At 37.9% G+C, this 19,309-nt stretch overlaps 1 protein-coding gene across 3 annotated transcripts in view; it reads right to left on the bottom strand.

Moving 5' to 3' along the window:
- Positions 1 to 19,309, bottom strand: part of TMEM117 (transmembrane protein 117) — a 402,837-nt gene that overhangs the window by 66,916 nt on the left and 316,612 nt on the right. For all 3 annotated transcript variants that reach the window (XM_037061077.1, XM_037061079.1, XM_037061080.1), the window contains one exon: positions 3,324 to 3,483. In XM_037061077.1, the coding sequence (XP_036916972.1) occupies positions 3,324 to 3,483 (160 nt within the window). The remainder of the gene's footprint in view (positions 1 to 3,323; positions 3,484 to 19,309) is intronic.

The raw sequence follows: 19,309 nt of genomic DNA, 5'->3' as shown, positions 1-19,309 counted from the left end.
TTTCTTTTCTTTTTTTACCAAACATTAAAATGCCTTTTGATAATGTAAGTTAAATTTTCCTATCATTAGAAAAGCCTGGAGTCAATTGCTTTTAAACCACTTAAATAATTTTAATGAAGACAAACCTTTCAGTGAAAGTACTCACTCCATTTCCACTACTTTTGCTACTTTGCTACTTTTTTTCTGAAATATGTGAGTATGGAACAAATTAGATCACAGTTTAGCTGGTTATAGTCTTGTTAGGATATTTGTGTTATATATTTTTATCTGTCTTGAGCATGTATGTCTTCTGTAGCTGTTTCTTTAAACTAACTCTCTTTCTACATGTGTTAGTTCCTGTACCTTCAACACAATGCTCCCAGAGGGGGTCAGAGCTTGCCTGAAACTCAGTGTGGAAAGGCGGCGGCTTCTTTATCCTCATCAAGCAGTTATTACTCTGGGCCTACTGCTGCCCATGTGAGGCTCTGTGTAGAGTTACAAGCTATGGTTTCTGCTCTATAGGGACAGAAATGCTGATCTGCAGTCCAGGTACAAAGTTCCAAGAAGTTAAAAGCAAGAAGAAATGACATGGTTGTTATGAGGGGGAGTTGGAACAGTCCTCAATGGTAGGGTCTAGATGAGCAGAGCCAAAGAGAGATGCATCTGGGAAGGACAAAGAGGCTCACTGGCATCCTGGAGTAAGTGTGCTGTGGTCAAGGGCCAAGCAACCAAGCCCTTTGGTCTGGGAAGAGCTTGAGCACAGGAGACGTGGGAGAAAACCCAGCCAGGGCCTGCCAATGGAGGGCACTCAGAGAGTGCTCCTGCAGTCTGGACTTGACTCTTGGACAATGAGGAGACACTGACTCCTGCTGGCTGAGAAGGACACGCACAACATGGAGTTTCGGATTGGAAGGTTGTGAGGGTAAACTGCACAGGGTATATGGGGCAGGGACATCTGGAGGCAGAAGCTTCCACAGGAGAGTATTTTATGATCACACAGAGGGGAGAAAGGACTGGCATGGTGGCAGAGAAATGAGACGGAAGGATTAGGCTACGAGAGACAGAGCAAAGGGTGAATCAACATGGTAGCTGACTCAGTGTTGGCGGAGAGAAAAAGAGCTAACAGACTTTCTTTGGGGGGGCCCATTTTGACATTTTATATCAGATACCTACTAATTTGGCTGCTGAGGCCCAAACTCTTTCCTCTTTCCTTTGGGACTTCCTCACCCCCCCAGATGGTTCACGGATGGGCACAGTTCAATCCTGTCCCAGCAATCTGGAATTTGGCCTGGCACCTAGGGAGTGGTCTCCCTATGTTGGTTGTGCCATCTGTGAGCTGGGAAGCTGAAAAACTGCTTTAGAGTAAGAGAGAAAAAGAAAGCAACAGTGGAGAAAAAAGACAAGCTGGAGAGGGAAAGGTAGGTCTGGGTTCCCTGTTCCACTTCAGGCTCTGCTCTCACGTGTCCCCCAGACACAATGCGCCCTCCAGGATTCTGGAGGTCATGCTTATGAACACAGGAAAACATCCGCCTTTGATTAAGCTGGTTGGCGGGGTTATTGTTACTTGTCGCCAAAATGAATATTCCTCAGTACAACGCGGACTGGAGCTCCGGCCACTCTCTGAACCCTTCAGCACGTCACAAGTCAGTAAACATTTTCAGGCCATTTCCTTCCTCCAGAATGTCCCTCCCTTCCCAATCCTGTTGATTCTGCCTGTGCAAATCCTGATGACACTTCCTTTCTCCCATCTCTCTCTACTTGGTATGTTTGGATTCCATAATATCTATAAATTGCAATGGTGCACTTTCCCACTTCAAGTCCCTGCTTTCAGTAGACTTATTGGCAGAATTGTTAAAACTATCTAAAGTTAGAAGTGGTAGATGGTAGTAGGAAATCAGGAAATTTATGCTCTCACATACGTAAGGTTAAACAAATTCAAAAGACAGTGGTCTGCTTGTCTACTAATACCTTTGACTCTTAGATGGATTCAAAGAGATACCCAAGGGCCACTTGGACAAAATGGATATTTCACATAATGAAGTATATTAGTTAAAAGTATTAAATGGAAAATAATAAGTCTGTAGATAAACACTACATGATATATCATTGTATAAGTGCTATAAATTTAGTTTTATATACATCCAGAAGAGGTTCTGCAGTAAGAAAGAGACAAATACGGAACCCACCAGTGCTTTCTTACTCAGAATCCAGGGCTTTATTTGCTCTGTGAAACTATCCCACTGGACATAGAAGAATGAATACACCAATTTTTAGGTGAGACAAAGTATGCAATTTTATGTCTTCAAATAATTTTCAACTTATTTTTAAAGCAATAATGTATTATAAATGATCATCCATGAAAATAGCTATATACTTTAGGGACCATGCTGAACCTAATGTTTAGGTTCTATTCTATATAAAGAAGACAGGTTTTCTCCTCTATCTCTTTTAAGCCATGACAGAATCTTTCTTATAAAGGTCTCTTGTTACCTCTAGAAATGAGAAAACCAATCTGCTATCCTGTGAAATCTCCCATAAGTTCAGAGCACAATGGAGGAGACTTTCCCTCCAGCAATGGTAGCCTTTGTTCTAATAACGCACAATGCCTCAGGAGAGAACAATCCAAAATTACCTTATGGAAGCAGTAAGAAAACGTCTAGCAAATGGATGGACATATAATGAGCAAGATGAAATGCCAAGAAACAGTTAATGTCTCTTTCTGTCTCACTCAATAGATACCCCTAAGACCCCAAACCATTCACACTGGAAGATTACATGAGCAGCACTGGTTAGCATGATGCTATTGTACAAACAGTCTGTTGCTAGGCAGAGCAGAAATACTGTTTACACGAAAAGGAAGGGTCTCTGGTGAATACTGAAAGTGATCATTTTCACAGCCCGGAAAAGCATTTTTACATGATTCCATTTCAACTGCTATAAATCCTGAGTTGCCTTGGCAATTGCTTATCCCCATTTTGCTGGCTCTATAGCATCCTCATCTCTACAGCCTTCCATTTACTAAATGACAGGGGGTCTTTTGTGGTTTGTTTTCCTTTGTTTTGTTTTCCCTGAAGCCTTGGCAGGAAACACCGCCATGCTGCAGGGTTTCTAGGGGCCCACCTGGCAATGTTCATTCAAGGAATTTTTGGTGCCCCTCTCATAAAAGCCCAGTTGGCTTATCCTGGTAAAATTGCTGAAAATATGATCAGAGGAGGCCCCGTTAATAGCAGCTGGGAACCACGCACTCCTCTAGTTTTACAGAGCCTTTGGCTGCATAGTGTGTTATACTCAGAACAAAGCACAGAGCAGCTTCAGTGTGAAGAGGGAAACACAAAGACACCTACCTGCATTACAATAAGGAGGTCAAAGACCAAAATGAAAGAAGCCAGGAAAGCTCTGGAAACCTCATCACTGGGCAAAAAACCTCGATTCAGCTTGTCCCAGCTGATCCAGTCAGTTGTAATGACGAGCACAACCACAGAAGTCAGAGTGAACAGAACCGTCCTGTAAGAAACAAGACACTCATTAAAGAACATCAGACATAATAATGCAGACAGTGGGGAGGGCACATTTTCTGGACTATACCCAGTGTCTGCCCCTTGCCAAGTGCCTACTATAAGGCATAGTCATCAAAAGGAAGATAAAAATGGAAGAAAATTACATGCTTTCTTTCAAAAAGTAACTAGAAAAACGTATAATTGCATCTCCTCCAAGATTTTTCCCTTAAGGACTTTAAGACAGAAAGGATTACAGAAAAAAATAATTAACAACAACAATCTTACAAGTGACCTTGGTTAGAGCATGTGCCACAGACAGAACACTGGTGTGCAGTTCTCACCACATGCACATCATTTACTGAGGGCGGTGAACACATGTGACGGTAAACAGGTGAAGAAGTCCTTAGGTTCTATTTTTGTCCAGCAAAAGAGAGGGATAGTGAGATGTCACAGTGTCATCCTCATAGCTGAGGAGCTCCACAGAGAAACCACCTCTACACGCCTACAGAGGCCTCTTCTCCTCAGAGGACTCTGGACATAGATGGCTTGTGACCTCATGATCTGTCTCGGTCACACCACATGATTGTCCATTTTCTGGAGTCCTGAGATTTTGTCTTATAGATCTGTGTAGTCCCCATAAAGTCTTGCATAATTATATGCAGATAAAATTCAATGAATGTTAAAATTGTAACAATGATCAATTATGCTTTTATAAAAATAAAAATACTTCATCTTTAATATTATTCAAAGTAAATCTGAAATATGAGCAAAGCAGATTTATTTGGCCAGAGCACTGTCCCCAGTGGATTAAGTCTCCGCTTTCAGAGCCACAGTGGGACCTGGGGACTGTTTTGAGCTGTAAACAAAATTTGTCAAGTATTTTGTTTAAAGTTTTAATCTAAAAAAAAAAAATTAAAAAAAGAAAATAAAGAAAAAATGAAAGAAAATGGAAGGAAAATATAAAGATGAAATAACGCCTAAGATGAATACATACCCATTTTGGGAATTAACTAACTGTTTTTGCCCTCTTGTTCTTTATAATAATTGATATTCCAAAAAGAATAATATGAATTATCCTTGATTTCTCTTTTGAATTGAATAAAATACAAATTTCTAAATCAAAATTTTGGGTTTTCTTTTCACAATACTTTACTTGGAACAAGTTATATTTTGACATAATATAAATAATCTAAGAAGATTCCCTCCATGAATAGAAAAGATATTAAATTTTGAAAAAGTTTCCAATAAAAATTCATTTCCCTTATTAAATTTAAAAACAGAATAATTTTATGTCCAAAATAAAATTACAGACTGTTTCTACTACCAGTAAAAATACCTTTACTCACTCTCAGAAATTCAAATGGATTAAAAAATTATAAAAAATTATCCTTACAATTCAACAGAAAGAAATGGCAACTATTATACTGTTGAACCTAAGAATAATGTGATTTTAAACAAACTTTAGATCAGATTAAGTCAATTTGTTTGTGGTTTTATTATTTTGAGAAACTGTAAGCAAATCTGAATGAAATTGCCACAATTTCTTTTGTCAACAATGAACATAACAGACTCTATGAAGGAAAGATAAATATTAACTGTTCTTCAATGCTCCTTTGGGCAATAAGGGTATTTCCTCATCACTTTTCAAATAATGTTCCGTAAGGATGCTACGAATCTATACAGTTCCTCAGGAGGTACTGTGTGGCTGCAAGGTTGGTACCTGGTTGGGGTCCCAGTTCCCTCAAGCTCATCCTTCTTTGCCTCCCCAGCCTCCTCCATAAAGCTACTCAGCTCCCTGTCACCAGCACTTCAGTATGAAGCCCAGGTAAAGCAAGAGCACTCCAGCACCTCCCTCCTGCTCCACGGGCAGGGTCTTTTCTCTTGCTCAGAGTCTGTGGTCTACAGGTTAATATTTTTAATATCATCTCCTGCACATTCCCTGAGAAATACCTGGAAGCTTTTTTTTTAGGATAGTTGATTTTATAGGAATTTGTACTCTAATGTTACTTTATTAGGCTACATTTGTAAATTGAGACTGCACAATTAAATATTCTGAGGAACATTTTTAGATGTAAAATCTGTGAGTTTGGAGTAAGTATCTGCTGAGCAATCAGAAACCTCATCTATTATAAGACTTATAAAAGAATTGTTCTCATTCATGTAAATACTTTCATTGTGAATTAAATCATTAAAATTAATCATAAGCCCTGGCTGATGTGACTCAGTGGATTAAGTGCTGGCCTGTGAACCAAAGGATCACTGGTTTGATTCCCAGTCAGGACACATGCCTGGGGTGCAGGCGAGGTCCCCCATAGGGGGTGTGTGAGAGAAAACTGCACATTGATATTTCATTTCCTCTCTTTCTCCCTCTCTGCCCCTCTCTAAAAATAAATAAATAAAATCTTTAAAAATATTAATCATAAAAATTTGAGGGAATTGGATTTTTTCATAATGCCTATTGATTGAAATATTTCTAAGACCAAGTCTGTACTAATTGACCTCTTAGATGTTTGCTTTACCTCTTAGATGTTTGGTATGTTTCATTTAATCCAATACATAATACTCTTTCTAAGAACTTTCCATAAATGTTTCCCTGGCTTTATAAAGTACTTCTCTTTTAACAAAGAATATTGCTATAGATTTCAAGAAAAAAGTACTGGTAATATTTTATTACTTCAAAAGGAAATTAAATGAAGTATTGTGCCTGATATTTAATATTTAATGCTACAAAAAATAGAAATGGCACTTATTAAATATGAATACATGCAGCTCTGAGAAAGAGCCATAAAAATGAAGACTCAGGAGAATGAAAAGAAGAAAAGGAATAGGAGAACTAACATGAATTAATTGGTCATTAGATATCCAAACTTATATTCAGTGCCTTGGCTAGACTTGGCTAAAGAAACAAATGTGTGGCACGTGGTTCGATTTTCTGAGCCACTTCTTATAAAATTGATAGATTTCATTATGCTATGATAATCCAGTCAAAACACCAGCTTAAAACAGTTATGGCCCAGTTAGGTTATACAAAACCAATCACTTTCATGTGGAACTGCTATGAAGGAAACAGTGAGAACAGCCAATTGCCATTACAGTAACACACCACCCACCACGTGCTCCGTGCTGGTATGAGCACTTTCTGCAAATTAATTCATATAATCCTTACCACAATCCTGTTATCACCACCCTCAATTCCCAATTGCTGAAACTGAGTCCTAGAAAATTCAAATAACCTGACGAAGCTTACAGACTTTATAAGTTATTTAAAATACAAAATATACATGATATAAGACGACTCAAACCCAGGCTGACTCAGAGCAGTCTGTGTCATAACCACAGTTCACACGACCTCTCACAGAAAGCAACTGCTATTACCCTCCTGTTCCAATGTTTGTAGCTAAGATTTCATTTATTTTCCTTGGAGAATATTTAACATTGAAAAGTAAAACAGACAGAGTCTGATGACCACGGCCAAGGAAGCATTAAAAGGAATATTTTCGTGGCAGTGGAAATGGAAATGGAGGCTGGCCATCCATACGACATCCTTGGGTTTTATTTAAGCAATATGGCTGAAAAGATGTTTACTCTGGACCATGCTTCTTGGCAAGTTCCAGCTTCTCTTCTTAAGAAGCATCCAATCAAGCAATTATCTGGATTAAGTCCCTTCAGGCTGAAGCCAGCACCAGCAGGCCATCCTGGCTCATCAAATTCACTGTCTAGTTTCTGGCCACCAAGTAGAAACCACTCATACATAATTATCAGCTTGAGTGGTTTACTTTCACTTTCATGTTTTTAAAATTCCAATTTGTTTGCTTTTCCTCAGTTGTGGCTAATTCCTCTTAGATTGAAAGAATTAGAATGTGAGACCAGAAAGGGGTAACAGAGCTTTGCTAATCCAATGGCATCCAACCTCTGGGTGGACTCCTGGGAACCACGGAGTTGCTGCTGAACATGCGTGAATTTATAGGTGACTACGAGTTGCTGGTGAATGGAACAAGTGAAATACTCCCAGACAGGTTAGGGGACTTGCTCGTGTCACAGAGAATGCCTGAGACGGAACTTCAGTGAAATCTTAGATCCACTGATTCTGAGATGGGTTAGACCTATAGTAAACCACTGTCTTTCTTAAACTAAAAACCTGCAGATGTTCTCAAAAACGTAATATCTTGATATCACCTGGAAACATACACATTTAAGAGCCTGTTCAAATATCTATTTTATATGCTAATCATGTCTGTAAATAAATATAGGTAACTCCCCCAAATGTGGTTTAATTTATAGTCTGGATGATTCCATCCTAACTTCTTTTGTATGTGTGTGTGTGCTTTATTGTTTTATTCACTATTTTTCATTACTAAAAGAGTAAACACATTCTAGAACACATGAAGACTTTTATCATAAGTGCATAGTTCTTTAAAATTGAAAATTCTCATTAAAAGCCATTAAAGAAAAAATACAAGGTTGTTTTTCTTTTCATTTTTAATTTTTTAAAAATTTTAATTGTCATTCAAGTACAGTTTTCTGCCCTTTACCCCCATCCCAGCCCAGCCCCCAGCCCTCCCCACCTCCCTCCTATCTCCACCCCCACCCGTTGTTATTGTCCATGTGACCTTTATACTAGTTCCTTCAAACCCTCCCATCCTAACTTCTGGATTTTTAAAAAATGCTGAACTTCATTATAAGTAACTAAATTAATTATTATTGTTGTATTTCTTTCTTTATAACCACTTTAAGATGGACTTTACCGCACAGTCAAGTTGCCTGAAAGTAGACCTTCGTCAAGAGAGAGAAGCAGCAGCACTAGGTTCTGTGAGAGCCCGACTCACAGGGCTTAACTACCAAGTTCATGTTAATTAAGCCAAGGAGTAGGGATGCATAGGTTCTCCTAACTAACATGTTGTAAGTTGAGTCAAACAAACTTGCTAAAATTTGACCATATTCTACCCTACTGGAAATAGCAATTTCATGTGATTCAACATAATATGCTTGTATGCGTTTTAACATATTAGTTATTATTCATGTTCTAAATTATTTATAGTATTCTATTATAAATAATGAATCTCATATCTATAGTCAGTCATGAATCTCATATTCCTTTCTGATCATGCTGCACAATTATTGTAATATCTAAGAGGGAGTAAAAATCAAGTTTCATTTCTTTAAAAGATACTTGTGTTAAAATGTAACAATCAAAACAAGTCAGATCATGTGTCATAATTTCTCATAATAAAATCAAACTCTGCAAATCCTATCAAAAAAGGAAGGTTTAAATTTACCACCACAATAAAAATATTCATGGATAAAGACAGCAAGTTTAAATTTACAATTAACTTGTGATATATTCTCATATTTCAAGTGCTAAACACAGGAAATGAAATGTGGCATAACAATGGAATTTAAAATGATTTAGTACCGTAATTGCTGCCCATGGTATTTGGAAGGGAAAATATAATAAACAGGAATAAGAAGAAAAATATTTTCCTCCCTTCTCATTGCAAAACCGAGAGCCAGTTCAAACACCCAGCTCCCCTCTGAACTGTAAGTGCCAGCACACAGAAGTCACAGATGGCCAGGAGGGAAGGCCAGCCCTTTTCATTTTGCTCGTTTTAATTATCAGTGTTGCTGTTGCAACTCTGCAAGAAAAACAATCAACACTTGAGTCCTGAAGCCAGTTAATACTGAAATATGTGAGTTTATTCAGCAGCACAGTCTAGCTGATAGAGTCAAGGTCACTCCTCAGAAAGTTGATAAGTAATGGTTTAGTCTCCTTCTGGTCTCCCACTCTTGAGATCAGGAAGCACTAGTGGAACACGAAGGTAATGTAATGTTTGCTGAGTGCCCTAGTGAAAGAGCACGGATTCTCCATTTGCCTTGTAAGTACATGCCCCTGCCAGTTCTTGGCCAACGTGGACACAATTGTTGAGATAGGATCCCTGAGAAAGGAGATGCAGTTATTAACTCATCTTGTTTGTAGCTCCATTGGGATCTGAAGTCTGTAAAGGAAATTATTACACGATAATGTTGTCCATTAAGTGATACATTTACATGTTATTTATCTTTATATCCATTATTACATGTAGAGAAGTGCCTTAAACACAGCAGGAGCTCAAAAAGTCCTGAACAATTGAAATGAAGAAACAACTGGTGACTCTGGTCCCTGAAAGGCCATAAAGAGGTGGCTAAAAAAGAGTCAGGGGTAAGGGCATTTGGCCATGAAGTTTGTAATTTACGTGAACAGTGTCTGGACATCTTTATCTATAGAAACGATGCCCTTTGGAGTTCTTCAATGCTAAACCATTGCAACTTGCATGGGATCCTGGGCACTGACAATCTTGATAACAGAGGTGGCACGTGAAATGATCATATATGTTTTAGTTGCTTGAATTCTACCTATGTCTGAGTAAGGTTCATTTCCCCAGATGCACTTAAAAGCAACTTACTGATATAGAACATGGTTAGTCTTGGTCAGGAGAAATGATTTTTTTCTTTGTATTTTACAGTTTTAGGTATGGAGTAAAATGTTTAAAAAATACTACTAAATATATCAGCACATCATTGGTACATAAAAATAGATGAATGAATAAATGGATCTATTTAACTTGGGGTAGATAATACTTGTTCCTTGCCCTTCACCAAGCTCAGATTCGACTGCAATTGATAGTACCTCTTCTAGTGTTTACAGATCTTCCAGAGAAAGAGGTCTATGTAAAAGTAGAGCAGATGGTCCTAACAGGCATATTCATCCTGTGGGTCTCTTAGAAAACTCACCAGCCCAATTTTTCTTCCTAGTGAAAATTACATTGTGTACACTAAATAATTCACACACTCAAGAGAAAAAACACATGAGACATACTCTACTCATCGTTACCCTGAGTAGAAAATATTATCACAAGTTCAGTAATGAAAGAGGTAATAAAGATGGAGCTATAGACAAATGCCCATTAACTACAACTGGTATCAGCAAGAACTATAAACATTACTGTTTAAGGAAAATTAAGTGATAGCCATGATACTCCAAACATGCTTTCAATTTTTAAAAATGCAAAGTGGAAATTTTAAACTAAACATACCAAGCTTCATGACTTTTTCCTATTGTTAAATATGCTTTTAAAAGAAATAGAGAAAAAAGGACAACAAGGATCTCATCAAATGAGAGTGAACAATACAATAGCATGCTTTATTTGATTTCTTAAAAATGGAATGAATTTGCATACTAGCTTAAAAATAAATGTTCAAGTAAAATTTTGTGACTTTCTTGAAGCCAAAATGTTCACATAAATCAAAACCAAGGCCCACAGCATATTTTGAATATCATCTCAAATATCTCTTGGACAGGATATATCATCAGGAGACTGTTCTTTGGAAAGAATACTTTCAGAATTCTCCATAAGTACCGCTGGAAAAAAGAATCTTTTCAGTGACTTGGGCACATAACAATGTCTAGGAAAGCAGATATTATGAACATAAAATACTTTTCTTTTATGAAAGAAGTCCATGAAATAGACAAGAGGAACAAAAAAATTCTGTAAAGTTGTACAAAAATACTTAAGGGAAGTCATGTCATGTCACAATGGAAGATGAAAAATTAGATTCACAAGAGACATTTCATTCTCGAACTCTAAGGGAAAAGATTTTTTAAAGTACCTAAAGCTTTATTACTGCAGATTTAGCTTCTGTTGGGCACTCGTGGAAAATCTTTGATTTATTTAAGAATAACTTAGGACAAATTGGGGGGAAAACAATATCTCAAAAATAAGAGAAGGGCATTAGTGATCAGAGCACCAACTAATAAATTCAATTTAATTAATAATTGCTTATTGGCATTTTAAAGGCAGATCATCAGCCTTGTCTGTTCAACCCAGAGGAGAATTTTGAAGCTGTCTAAAAATGTGTAATTTATCAAGAACTTAGAAAGCTCCTTGACAAAAATTCTATTTCAAGGAATATACAAGACTGGGAAATAGTATTGCTTTTCGAATGAGGAAGTGCTGCAATGCGTGCAAGGAGTTGAAAATTCAAGAAACATTTGTTTGCATCTATCACGCCAAAGGCACAGAGCTCAGCAGAGAAGACACAGGAATGAGCTCTGCCCTTAAGGAACTTGTTGCCAGTTGAGGAGTGCCATAATCACCTACAACATAATCACAAGTAAAAGCCATAGAGCCAGGGACATTTCCAAGAATATCTGACTTATTTCTATTCAGGTATGAAGGGTAGCTGGGAGGTTTCATCAAATTAGAACTAAAAGATGGCTGGATTTCTAAGATGGGAAGGGTATGGCAGGCAAAAGGCAAATGTGAAGGAAAATGTGGAAGTGTTAGTGGGTGGGTAGTGAACCAGAGAGGAAGAATAAAGAATGTCTCCAAAATTTCTAGATTGCGTGACTAAAAGGATTGTGAAGCTATTAGCTGAAGTGAGAAATGTGAAACAAAGCAGGGATGAAATGTTGCAAATGCCCTTTTGGATGCTATCCTGAGTTTAAAGGGTCTGCAGAACATACGCACAGGAATGAACAGCAGACAGCTGGAGAGAGTAATTGTTATGGTCATGGAGAGAAATAAGATTTTTCAGGAAAAAAATAAATATTACAAAAGGATAGGGAAAATCAAGGGCAGAACTTGCAGATCACCGTTCTTTATGGTCTATCCAGGGAAAGATGAAGACTGATCAGACCAGAACTATATGAGAGATCCAGAAGAAAACAATATTATAGAAGCCAGAGGAAGATAATTTCAAGAATAAATTGGTGGCCCAAGATTCAAATCGCAACATAGAAATTTTATGGAATAAAGACTGAAGATTAATCGCTGTCAAAGATACTTTTTTCTTCAACACAAGACTCCTCAGACAACTGCAAAATTGAATGTAAATGTAGTTCCAGATATTTTCTCTGGGAACTCAGATATGGGACTAATTTGTGTTCTGCTCCTGGGATCTTTAGTAAAGACGAAGAGAAAACTGAGGAACTTGAGTAATTCAATTTAAAACAATTTGGCTGTGATTAGCCACATAAATGGCAGTTTTATTAGAATTTATCCAAGTCTATCAGGCAAAGGTATGTAATGTTTCCATTTTCTGGTATGTTTCATGAATGAAGAATAGCCACTTTAAGTCATTCTATTTTGTAAAAAACATATTTCTCAGTAACAGATTTTGACTTTGACTCGATCATTTCTTCATTAAGAGAAGGTAGTTCGCATGTACATCTGAGGGACAACTGTATATCAGCACAGAATGATGACACCAGTATATTTATTCTTAAGTACTTTAGAAGACAATTAGGGAAATTGGTTATAATCTAATTAGGAAGGGAAGACTACCAGGTATTAAAGTATAATCAGGAATAAAGGGAAGTTGTAAGGAGGCACTAGAATTACTTGGTGTCCTGGAGGAAGAGGAAAAATTCAAGACAAAGAGTCACCTTAGACAGAGGTATAAAATTGGTGGAAATCATAACTTTGTGAGGCAATGAATAAGCCTGCCTAGAAATGGAGGAGGATAGGGGATATAGATTGGATAGGGAGCAAAATAAGATTGGATATTTATAGGTAAGATGGCATTGTTGATGGCCTTAAAAGTCTCCAAGAAAAGTTTGATTTGATGCTATAGAAAAACAACTCCATTGATTGTTTTCGAAGAACAGCCCTATCCATCAAAACAATTATTTTGTAGGATGGCTTCAGTCCTAGAGGCATATAGAAGTTAGACTGAGAAAGAGAAGAAAGTGGGCTATTGTAATAATGAATGAAAGAAAGAGGGAAGGTATTGACTGATATGTACAAAAACAGGTATGCTGGGAAGAAAGCTGGTTGAAGAACAGAAGATTTGACACAGATATTTAGACAGCTTCAGAAACAGACATTGGCTTGGCCCACGTGCCATAAACCTTGAAATGGGCAGCATTCGAAGATGACCCCCAATGACCCCTTGCACGATCTCCTACCCCTTGAGTCTGGGAGGAACCTATGAATGTGGTAGGATATCACTCTTATAATTATGTTAGCTTACATGCCAAAAAGATTGTTACCAATTTAAGTAAGATTACTAATCAGTCCACTTTGAGTAAATTAAGGAGATGATCTGGCTGGGCCTAACCTAGTCTCTCATAAGCCCTTTAAAAACAGACATTTCTCTGGATGGTAACAGTAGAGCCAGTTGGAGAGACTCAAGCAGGAGAGATTTGGAGCTTGAGAGGGAAACTCCGTGTCGCTGAGACGGAGCAGGGCACAGGACAGGAATATGAGCAGGCCTCTAGCTACTGAGAGCAGACCTGGCAGGTAGACAGCCGGAAAATGGGGATGTCTGTCCTGTTCCTGCGTGGAGCTGAATTCTGCCAACAAGAGAAATGAGCTCAGTAAAGGGCCCCATGTTCCAGATGAAAATGCAGCCAGCTGACAATTGGCCTTAAGTCTGAGTAAAGTACCTGGCCACATTTTGTTCATCTTCTGACTTACAGAAATTACATACGATAATATGCGGTTGTTTTTTAAGACATTATGTTTGTGGTAATTTGTTGTGCAGTAATGGAAAACTAATACCGCTGTAGAAATTTAGGATTCCTGGGATTCCAAAAATGACTGCTTATTGGAAACTTTTCCAAACTAGATACAGAAAGCAAATGCTCCTCTCTTGATATTTATGTTAATTAAAATCAATTAAAATCATTAAATACTTAAACTGGAACATAAACCTAGGCCTCTATGGAATATCTATTCACAGGAAAAAAAGCTCATGTGGTAAGAAAAGCAAAATTAGTCTCAAAAGAAAATTCAGTCTAGCTACTTGTCTCCAAGTTCATAAACAATTGTACAGGGAAGTCTTTTCTTAACATTTCACCCAAAGAATGATGCCCACTCAACCATATGAAGATCTCTAAATGCCATTATATTAATAGTTAAATTTGATGTAATAGAGCCCTAGAATCCATTTGACAGGATCTACTCCTGTCAACTCTTTGTATATTTAAAGTCCTCATAGGAAAAACTCTTCATATATTTAAAAAGAAAACTTTGTCAAAGGAAGCAGAGAAAGTGGTTTCCAGCAGTGTTTTGTACTACTTATTCACGGGTACTTAGAAAAGGGAGTCACCCTTTCAGGCTTAATGTCTTAATGTCTGAAATGAGCAGAATGGTTATAATGATGACAGAGAAGAAGCAGGTGATGACAAGGATGACAGTTAAAATGTATTAGTTAGTTATAATTAAATTATTACATCCATCTACTCATTTCATTCTCAAACCAATCCTATGGGGTAAATATTATTGATGACTTCATTTTGCTTATGGAATGTTAGACCTAAGTAACCTGAGATAACAAAGCTTTATTAAACGTGCAGCTTAGATTTAAACCCAAGTCTCTCTGACTCCAGTGCCAAGGTCTTAACCACTATGTTGTTCTGACTCACCTATTAATGATGTTGTTGGAATTGAATAAAATATGTGTGCTAACATGAAAATTTTTAAATGTTGTTATTACACTTAAAAGATGGTAGTCTAGTCCTTCTTTAGTCTCCTTTCTCCAAAGGATTCAACAAAGATAAAGCTATTAAAATGATCTCACCCATGAGTAGTCGGGAAATTTTCCTTTCAACTAATAAAACTATGTTTAAAACTTTAGAGATGATGTGTTTACTCTACAAAACCAAACTTATCCCTGGCACCAATTTTCTATGCTTTTTTGGTCTCATTCAGTGATGGGAGGGCCACTCACCCTGGAGCTGGGCGTGCGTGGGTGTAGGCGCAGCAATACCTCACTTGGCCCAATGGGGAATCAGAGAGTACCATAGACTACTTTGGGGAAATTAGATGATTTTCAAAAGTCATCATCATGTCATGATTGGTTTTCAAAACATTTAAAGGATCTGAAGCCCTGCCAGTCCCTGTTAGGTAGATTTCAAGGATAGGATATTTTTTAATGTAATATTTGAATGACCTTAATTCATCCACTTCAAGGTTATACATTCCTTAGAACTACAATTTAGGTACTTAGCTTTCTAATACTCTCCTTTTCCTTACTTGAAAATAGGGGCCTATAAGTGCCATTTTGCTTTCCTTTAAAGTTTAGGGATTTTAGAAGGTCAAAGACTATGTTGTCTGCTTTTTCCTTATTTTCACTGATTTTTGTGTCTTTTTCTGGCACACAGATCCTTTGATGTTGGTGATGCCACGTGAAAGAACTGCACGTTTGGTAACAAGATGTTGGAACTGCATGAGTCCAATAAACACTATTAGCACACCCTGGCTGAGAAACTCCAAAAAAATACCAAAACCTCCTTGCTGCTTATGCTGTCATAACAGTTCAAATGGCTCCTTATGGGATGTGAAGACCTGTCCCATGCAGCATGCTGGTACTGCTTGGTGGAAACGCTTTCTTCCTACATTATTTTCCTACTGGCCCCCAGAAGGGCTGCTACTTGGGAGCAGTAAGCCGTGTGTGGGAGGGTGAGGTGGAGACTGCTGCCGGAGAGTTAAAGCTCACCCAGAGAGCAACACAAATTAGATAAAGAAAGTAAGGTGGAAAAAGAGTTTTTTCATTGCTTATTTCTAGTACCCTGATGCACCACTCTTGATCCCGAAAGAGGTTTCTGCATCTATCCTTTCCAACGCCTTAATCCATGCTTTGCTTTTGCAAATAGCCACGACTAAACCATTGTGCGTGCTTGTGCCAAACTGCAATTTCTTAAATGTTTACACTTGTTAGGGAAGTATACAATGTTTACATTTTTTACCAATTGCTTGTTTATAAGAGTGTGGCAATGGACTGTTAGCAAATATTAAACCCCAGTTACCTCGAAATTAAGAAACCAAATAATGTTTTTAGGTAATTTCCTGGATATTTAAAGACAAAGACCTTTCACATCAAGATGATAAAGTATTTCTGTAGGCCACCCCAAATTCTGTCTGAACAAAGATCTATAATAGGAAATAAAGCCATTAATAGTAATGAGACCCTAAGTGAGGAGGAGATTTTGATGAGTCTCCAGAAGAGGACAATGGCTTTGGACACACATGACACACAGTGAAGGCAGCAGGAGCATGGGCACACACAAAGGCCTAGGCCACCATTCCAGCGACATTCCCAAGAGGCTCAGGGCAAGGAGACAGTGTGTATGAAAAGCAAGCAGGAAAGCGCAGTGAAGATAACACTGGTACACCTGTCTTTATTCTCTTCGTATACAACCTGTGACTTTGGGCAACTGTTTGCGTGTGAAAGCAGAGACCCTATCTGACCCCCACACTGGCTGCATGGCCTTCCACTTGAGAACAGGTTCGCTATCATCACCTTGACTGCATGACCAGTCATATTGATTTTTCAGTGAATTAAATGTCAAAATATAACATACAGTTTAAAAACCACCAGTGGGTTTGCAAATGTTAGACTGAATCAATAGGCTAAACGTGGGAGGCAGTTGCAGAAATTTGCGAAAAATCATAAGCATGCGAAAATTAAACAACGCAGAGTAGCCTATGGGTCAAAAATAAATTGCAAGAGAATCAGAAAGTATTTAAAAATGAATGAAACAAAAATACAACACATCAAAACTGGATGCAATTTTTAGAGGCAGAGTGAGAACTGCAAATGCCTATACTAAAAAAGAAGAAAGATATCAAACAAATAACCTTATACCATAAGAAATTGGGAAAAAGAAGAGCAAGCTACAACCAAAGCACAGAATAAGGAAAATCGTTGAGAAAGGCACTCACGTGCATGCAGTCTTTAACCTCCACAAAACCCCCTTCTCATACACACACAGTGGCATAACAACAGGCTCTGAGCCCAGAACGTTCGCTCACCAGGAAACAGAGTCCTCACAGCCTGGGGTAGACTAATCATCCCACATAAGAATGTCCTTCCCTGCTTCGGATTTGATGTGTGCTCCTTTGTCCTGCTGAGGCATGTGCGGCACGTGGCACTTGGCCGGCCCCACGGCTATACCTGTCCCCCGGCAGGAAGGGACAGAGTCCTTCATTCTGGGGTACAGGATGGGTGCATGCAGGCCATTTGTTCTGCACTGGCTGCTGAGAGAAACCCACTGGCAACAGGGAACTGGGCAGGAGACTGCTGGCCAATACTAAAGCCGATTTTGTTCTGTTTCTTCTTTAGGTGGGTAAAGCATTGTTCCATCTAGTGATTAGCTGCACAGGCAGTGTTTCCCTTGGGGACTCTGATAGTAAGAGGCAGTGGACAGAGTGTTCAGACTGCTACTCCTGGTAAAGAGCAACAGATGCCATTGGCTCTACAGAAACGTTAAAAAGTAGCACAAAAATAAACAGAGAATAAAAGAACGATCAAATTAATAAAACACAATATTGATTCCTTGAAAGGATTGACAAAATTAATAAAATCTTTAGCTAGATTGACAAAAAATTTAAATTACTAAAAGTAGTAATAAAAGAAGGAGACATCACTATTGACCATGAAGACATTTTTTTTAAGATTATAAGGGAATACTGTACACAACTGTATGCTAACAAATTAAAAAACCTAGGTGAAATGGCCTTTTTCCTGGAAAGACAAAAACTGCTGTAATTAAATCAAGAATACATGGAAAAATCTAAAAATACCTACAACAAGTAAAGAGATGGAATGAGCAATTTAATAACTCTTCACAAAGAAAACCCCATGTCCAGACATTGGCTAGTAAATTCTACCCAATATTTAAACAAGAGTTAGTATCAATCCTTCTTCACACTCTACTCCAAAAATAGAAGAGAAACAAATACTTTCTGCATCATTCTATGAGGCCAGCTTAACCTGATGCCAAACTAGACAAAGACATCACAAAAAAAGAAAACTACTGAACAGTGTTTCTTATGACTATAGATGCAAATCCCCCCAACAAAACACTGGCAACCAAAATGCAGCAACTCAGCAACATATCGAAGAGGATGACACACACGATGCCCAGCTGAAATTTATACCAAGAATGTTAAATTAGTTTATCATGTGGAGACCAGTCAATATGATATATCTTGTTAATACAAAACTGGACCCTAACAAAAATATCACATGATCATCTCCACAGAGAAAAGCCATTTGGCAAAACCAACCCTGAAGCTCAATGTCCTTTCACGATAAAAGCATACACCAACCAAGAATAGAAGGAAACTTCCTCAACCTGATAAAAAACATCTATGAAAAATCAGTAACAGCTTACTTAATGATAGAAACTGTCAGCTATTCCCCCAATATCAGAAAAAAAACAAGACAAGGATGTCTGCTCTCGCAGCTTATTTCACATTGTACCAGAGGTTCTAACCTTGCATCAGGCAGAAAAAACAAACAAAAGAAATTGAAACAGAAAAAGAAGAAGTGCAACCCTATTAACAAGCAATACAGGTATGGCAAGAGTAGGTTTATCATTCTGAGTATCTGAAACACAGAATTTATTCTTTTATTATTATTTATTTATCAACTATTGTATTATTTTTCATATGAACAACTGTAAACCTACTTTTGCCTCACACTGCATACAGAAAATTCTAAAGTAACACAGACATATACATAACCACATCTGTCCAAAAGGTATCAAGCCATGCAGTATGGAAAATAGAGACATTTATTGAAGAAGACACAAGATAAGAAACATTGTACACAGGACAATGACACCTCAGTCCCCTTTAAAATAGCTACCTTGGGACCTCACACAGTTCCCCCAGTCACTATCAGCTGCCCATCATATTTTCTTGAATCTCATCCATGGTCTGTAATCTGTTCCCTTTCAAAGGTGATTTTAGTTTTGGGAAAGGACAGAAGTTGTGGGGTGCCAAATCTAGGCTGTAGGGGGGCTGAGTCACCTGGGGTGATTTGATGTTTTGTCCAAAAATTCTGCA

The sequence above is a fragment of the Sturnira hondurensis genome, unplaced genomic scaffold (genome assembly GCF_014824575.4).
Source record: "Sturnira hondurensis isolate 20B ecotype Veracruz unplaced genomic scaffold, ASM1482457v3 Scaffold0013190, whole genome shotgun sequence".
In the NCBI taxonomy this organism is placed as follows: Eukaryota; Metazoa; Chordata; class Mammalia; order Chiroptera; family Phyllostomidae; genus Sturnira; species Sturnira hondurensis.
This window is presented reverse-complemented; position numbering and strand designations above follow the sequence as displayed.